Source organism: Propithecus coquereli, unplaced genomic scaffold (genome assembly GCF_000956105.1).
Source record: "Propithecus coquereli isolate 6110/MARCELLA unplaced genomic scaffold, Pcoq_1.0 Scaffold341, whole genome shotgun sequence".
Lineage (NCBI taxonomy): Eukaryota > Metazoa > Chordata > Mammalia > Primates > Indriidae > Propithecus > Propithecus coquereli.
The window spans coordinates 2,094,656-2,100,934 of NW_012149075.1; the positions used below are offsets into that span (position 1 = coordinate 2,094,656).

At 44.4% G+C, this 6,279-nt stretch overlaps 1 protein-coding gene across 2 annotated transcripts in view; it reads right to left on the reverse strand.

Moving 5' to 3' along the window:
• HMGCL (3-hydroxymethyl-3-methylglutaryl-CoA lyase) overlaps window positions 1–6,279 on the reverse strand; it is a 44,198-nt gene that overhangs the window by 24,659 nt on the left and 13,260 nt on the right. For both annotated transcript variants that reach the window (XM_012650907.1, XM_012650908.1), the window contains exons 2-4: window positions 4,216–4,299; window positions 1,616–1,723; window positions 823–918 (exon numbers count right to left, since the gene is read on the reverse strand). In XM_012650907.1, the coding sequence (XP_012506361.1) occupies window positions 823–918; window positions 1,616–1,723; window positions 4,216–4,299 (288 nt within the window). The remainder of the gene's footprint in view (window positions 1–822; window positions 919–1,615; window positions 1,724–4,215; window positions 4,300–6,279) is intronic.

Sequence of the window (6,279 nt, forward strand, 5' to 3'; positions counted from 1 at the left end):
AAAAAAAAAAAAAAACAGCAAGAAGATATAACAATGATAAACATTTACACACCTAGTAACAGGCCATCAAAATTGAACCAAAAATTGACAGAATAGAAGGGAGAAATCCACAGTTCCATAATCACAGATGGAGACTTTAATACCTCATTACAAATAATAGATAGAACCACCAGACAGAAGAAAATAGAAGACTTGAACAACACAATAAACCAACTAGATCCAACAGACATACAGAACATTCTATGCAACGATAAAATACACATTGTTCTCAAGAGCACTTTGAACATTTTCCAGAAGAAACATATGTTAGACTACAAATTAAGTCTCAGTAGGTTTTAAGAGATGGATATCATGCAATGGATTTTTCTCTGAACACTGAAGAATGAAGTTAGAAATAAAAGAAGGAGAACCGATATAAAAAATTATAAGAAAGTTGGTAGATGCTTGAAACTCGTGTGGACTTGGTTGCCTTTCTCTGAAGCAGTGGGTAGTAACAAGGGCTAACGTTCATTAGGCATTTGTGCTACCCCGGGCCGTAGCTATGCTCGGCAGTGTGTGCGCATTCTCTCTTCTGACATCCCCACATTAGGCACTACCATCAGCCCAACTTTATAGGCAGAACGTGAGGCTCAGAGAGATTAAGCAACTTGTCAAGATCAGAGAACAGTGAGTGTCAGGGCCAGGTCTGTCCCAGGGTCTGAATGAAAGACAAGATGGTGAAGTAGACTTCCCAGGATAGGGGACTGAGGCCCCAAGACAAGGCAAGGGACCCATGCCATCAATCTCTTTTCTAAAGCCCCCACCAACAAGCTATCCTCTTACCGCTGCCTCAAAGCCTTTCAAATTTGGGATCAGGACTGGGTAGCTGATGCCGGGAAACTTCCGAATGCCCTTCAAGACTTCGGTGTGGTCAGCCATCTAGGAGCCAAAGGAGACATTGCCAGGTTATCACCAGGAGCAGGCAAAGCACTCAGTTAGAAAAATCCTTTTTATCATAAAATCTCTGTTCTCCAGAGCCCCAGGAGAATGATGCCTCCTGCCAAGCTGAGTATCCCCAATGCGTTTAGTATTTGTTTGACTGCTCGTGTGCCAGAAAGGCCCTAGGTTTGGGTGATATCCAGTTTTTCCATGTGGCCCACACTGCAGAAAAAGCAGTAATCTACTACGAGCCATTTACTGAGGACACACTCTGAGCCAGGCGCTGCACTCAGCTCTCTGTGTGTTATCTGACACTCATTTTGTATTTTTCTTCCCCACTTGATTATCTCTGTGAAGCAGGAGTCACCCCTTTTCCCCTTTTACAAACACAAACCACAGACAGGCATAGAGATTCTGGACTTTTAGAGCCAGAAGAGACCTAAGAGGTCATCTCAAACTTGCAGAGGGGAAGGTCCTAGCAAGGTCACCCAGCAAGTGGTGCAGGGCCGAGACTGCGTCCAAGACCCCTGAATCCCATGTCACGTGCTTTTGCTGCAACACAGAGCTGTGAATCACCTGAGACTGCTCAAAGTTAGGGACCTGGAAACCTAAGTTTCCTACTTCTATTTGCTCCAGGGGAAAATGCAAAACTTTCCATCACTGAGAAAGGCCTCTCTCATTGAGGGCTGGGTCTCACCTGGGGAACCCACTTGGGAGACACAAAGCTGGTGGCTTCTATAACAGGGAGTCCCGCCTCAGAAAGCATTTCTATGAGCTTGATCTTCACTGGAGTAGGTACAATATTCTATAGAGGAGAAACACCAGAAGACAGGTCAGCAAAGTTGGTAATAAAATGGCCTCAGAAAGCAGTGCCTGTGAGTTCAAAGCTTTTGCTAGAGTAAGCACTTCACTATCCTAATTTCCACATACTAACATGAATTCACATGTAATCCCCACCTACAGGTGGGGTACAAGGCTTGTCTTTGAGTTCCACAGATAGTATTTTGCAGTAGACGCAGCTTCTCACCTGAAAAGGAGTTAATATTTACATGGAAACATTTTTCTGCCATGCAGACTTTTCCTTAAATAAATGTGTGTTAGCTTATGACCCCATCACAAACAAATTGAGAACATTGTGCAACGGCCTGAAAGGGCAGAGATGACTAACCCTCTGGGTCCTGGGATGGGGCCCCCAAATATCACACCCTCCTCTTTTCCCCCTCCCCACTTGCACAGGACTTCATCCTCACATGTTCATCTTATAGCTTCTCCCCCTCCCCCACCATGTCTAATCACTCACCAGATTGTATGGATTCCTCTTTCCAAATCTACCATCATTATCCCATGTATCTTATGGCAAAGTCTCACTCAACCAATCCATCCTACACAGGAATCCTCCTAAAACGCAGCTTCCAATATCTCACTCTCTTTCCCGAAACCCTTCTATGGCTCCCTAATACCTATAGGATTAAGTAAGAAAAATTCTAAGAATTCTCACTCCTTTTCAATATGCCCTCCCACCCCACCCCTCTTGTCAAATTTCTCTCCCACTGCTTTAACTTAGTCTACTCCACCAATCATTTGTGAAAGCCCTTCATGTTCCAGGCATTGTGTCAGGTGCTGTGCTGTAGTATAAACAGAACAGGCAGGATTCTGCCCTCATGGAGTTTACAGACTCTTGTTTCCAACAAGCACTATTTCTTTTTTTTTTTTTTTTGAGACAGAGTCTCACTCTGTTGCCCTGGCTAGAGTGCCATGGCATCAGCCTAGCTCACAGCAAATTCTCACTCCTTTTCAATATGCCCTCCCACCCCACCCCTCTTGTCAAATTTCTCTCCCACTGCTTTAACTTAGTCTACTCCACCAATGATTTGTGAAAGCCCTTCATGTTCCAGGCATTGTGTCAGGTGCTGTGCTGTAGTATAAACAGAACAGGCAGGATTCTGCCCTCATAGAGTTTACAGACTCTTGTTTCCTTTTTTTTTTTTTTTTGAGACAGAGTCTCACTCTGTTGCCCAGCTAGAGTGCCATGGCGTCGGCCTACCTCACGGCAACCTCGAACTCCTGGGCTCAAGCGATCCTCCTGCCTCAGCCTCCCGGGTAGCTGGGACTACAGGCACGCGCCACCATGCCCAGCTAATTTTTTCTATATATTTTTAGCTGTCCAATTAATTTCTTTCTATTTTTGGTAGAGACGGGGTCTCGCTCTTGCTCAGGCTGGTCTCGAACTCCTAAGCTCAAACAATCAACCTGCCTCGGCCTCCCAAAGTGCTAGGATTACAGGCGTGAGCCACCATGCCTGGCCCAACAAGCACTATTAAAGCTAGGGTGGTTATGCTTTCAAAAAAAAAGAAAAGAAAGAAAGAAAAGAAAAAGCTTTTCTTATTGAAAAAATAATCAGTACATGATTATTTCAGAAAAACATACCAAAAACAAAAGAAAACTACCCTTAAAATCTCCCAGTGATAATACTATCAACACCCTTTTTGTGACTTTTTACATCTGTACAGTCCAACATGTTAGCCACTAGCCACATGTGGTTATTTAAATTTACTTAAAATTGTATAAAAATAAAAATGCAGTTCCTTGGCCACACCGGCCATATTTCAAGTGCTCAAGAAAAGCGTCTAGTGGCAACCATATGGGAAAGCTCAGGTCTAGAATATTTCCATCTCCACAGAAAGTTCTATGGGACAGTGCTGGTCAAGATCCTATTCTAGGTAGATGCTCCCAGGTATCTACCTTTTGTTTCTTACATAAAAGTGTAACATTAAAATATTTATACAAAAATTTTATAACCTGACTGAATCACTTAACATATACCTTTATTATTAATGGCTTCATATTTCATTTTATGAAAAGTCCATAATATATTTGACTCAACTTTCCCCGTACTGAGCATTAGGTTGTTTCCAACTGTTCTGCTATTACCAGCAGGTTCATAAGGAACATCCCCAGTGCTAAATCTCTGCACTTGGTCTTCATGACTTCCTTTCGATAAATCTCCTTACGTGGATTGGCGGATCAAAAGGCGCACCCTTGCCTTCACTCTAGACCATCCACCCCATCCCGCCAGGCTGTGACACGGGGGCACCACACCTGTTGCACCACCATTTTAGATCATTTAACTGTCATAGGTGCCTGCCCGGCCTCCTCAGCTCAGCCCTAAGTCAGGCAGAGAGATCCCATCTTGCATAGCTTGCAAGACAGAGCTTGTCGAACCCCCCACCCTCCAGCTACCACACGGAATATCAAAGCAGATGTCTGAAAAACATATTTGGGTTAATTTTCATTTACCTTTTCATTTTGTAGTCCATCTCGGGGACCAACTTCCACGATTTTCACCTGCTTTGGGAAAGTGCCCATAGATGAGGTACTGACCTTTGGTTTAAAAGAGGAAACAAAAATTAACAGGAAGAGAATGTCACAATTTCCTAGGGGGGACCAATCTGAAAGAATGGAGACAAAATGCATGTTTCTCACCATTTACTTCACATTTGGTTTTAGAATTAAGAACAAAATGATCTTTCACTTAGAACAGGAATGAGCAAGAGATTCACGCTCCCAGTACGGGTTCTCCCCTGAAGTCCAGACTCATTTCCAAGTGCCTGACAGCTCTATTTGCACCTCTCCAACTTAGCAGTCCCCAAACAGAACTCTTTAATTTCTCCTAAAGCCTGCCAGCTCTGTAAAAGGCATCACATGCACCCTGTTGCTTAAGCCAGAACTTGACTGATCTTCTTCCCCTATTCCCCACGGCCCACAAGACTCTATGATCTGGCTCCTGCTGAACTCACCACTCGTCCCTACTGTCCCAGTTCCAATTCCCCACCCTCACCCCACTCCATGGCTGAGCTCCAGGCCCCCCCGGCCTTCTCTCGCTCAGCAGGGCCTCCCTCTGCCCAAAAGCTCTTCACCTGGCTCTTCTCACACCTCCCTCTCATCTTGCAGAGGCCTCCTCTGACCACCCTTTGCAAAGCTGGCACTCACCCCACCCTCATTATTTTCTATTTTGGGACTATAATCATTTCCTTAAAGCACAGCAAATGTTTTCTCCAGTAGAATACAAGCTCTATGAGGGACCCTGTCTGTCTCAACCTCCACTTGATCACCAGTGTTGGGCACTGTGCTTGGCACAAAGTTGGCACTCGTTAAAGTTATTGAAACAACAAATAAATGCATGAGGGCATAGCTGTCCCAGAGGAGGGTGATTACTGAATGTGGGGAGTCCTCCTGGACTTTGCAGGGGGTGGGATGTAGGACTCTGTTCTGTTACAATCACAAGCTGGGTGATGACAAGGAGAATGCATCTGAGGGGAGGTGACACCTCCCAGTAGTTTAAGACACTTAAAAGAAAAAAAGCCTTGAGTCTCCCCTACATAAAGTCTGCCCCAAATCTCACCCTTCTTCCCACCAAATGATGTAAGATTTCTGTGCCCTCATTCCTCTACCCTTCTTGATACTGTAACTCTTCAAATTAACTTTCATTTACCAGATTTAATCTGGATAAACATACTGCAGTGGGGCAAGGGGAGAGGTATACTGCGTAATCTAATAAGGATCCCAGCCCCCTGCAACCCTTAAGGAATTCCCTGCTTGGAACCAGCTGGAATTTGAATGACTTACCTGAACTGGCCTTGGTTGTAGGCAGCAATATTTCCCAGAGACTAACGAGACTAGCCACTGCATTTCACGAAGTCAACAGCCTCTGCTACAAGGTCCCTGAAACCTGAATCTCCCTCCAAAAGGGATATACAGCCTCTGCTAGTGCACCACCCTAAAATTATCTCCCTGGAACGTAAGTTTCATGAGACAGGGACTTTGTTTTATTCACTGCTATATTTTCAAGGGCCTGGGACATTGTAGATGCCCAATAAATAACTGTTGAATGTTGTTGAAAGAATGTAAAAGTATTTGCCATGCACGTATAAGAGGATTTTTACATATGAAACCATCTCTTCCTGTCAACAACCTTATTAGGTAGGAACTATCATAATCCTCATTTCACTGTGAGCAATCTGAGGCCCAAAGAGATTCAGTAACCGTCCTAAGGTCACGTGGCTAGTCAATGAGGCAATATCTGAATCTGGCAGTGTGGCTCTAGAGCACATGCTCCTCACCCAGGTTGGGGAACCTGTGGCCACAAGGCCACACGTGGCCTTTCACATTCTTAAGTGTGGCCTTTTGACTGAATCCAAATTTTACAGAACAAATCCTTTTACTTTTATTAATACATTTCGTTTGTCTTTTATGTTTTTATTTTTGAAATCTGGCAGTGTGGCTCTAGAGCACATGCTCCTCACCCAGGTTGGGGAACCTGTGGCCACAAGGCCACACGTGGCCTTCCACATTCTTAAGTGT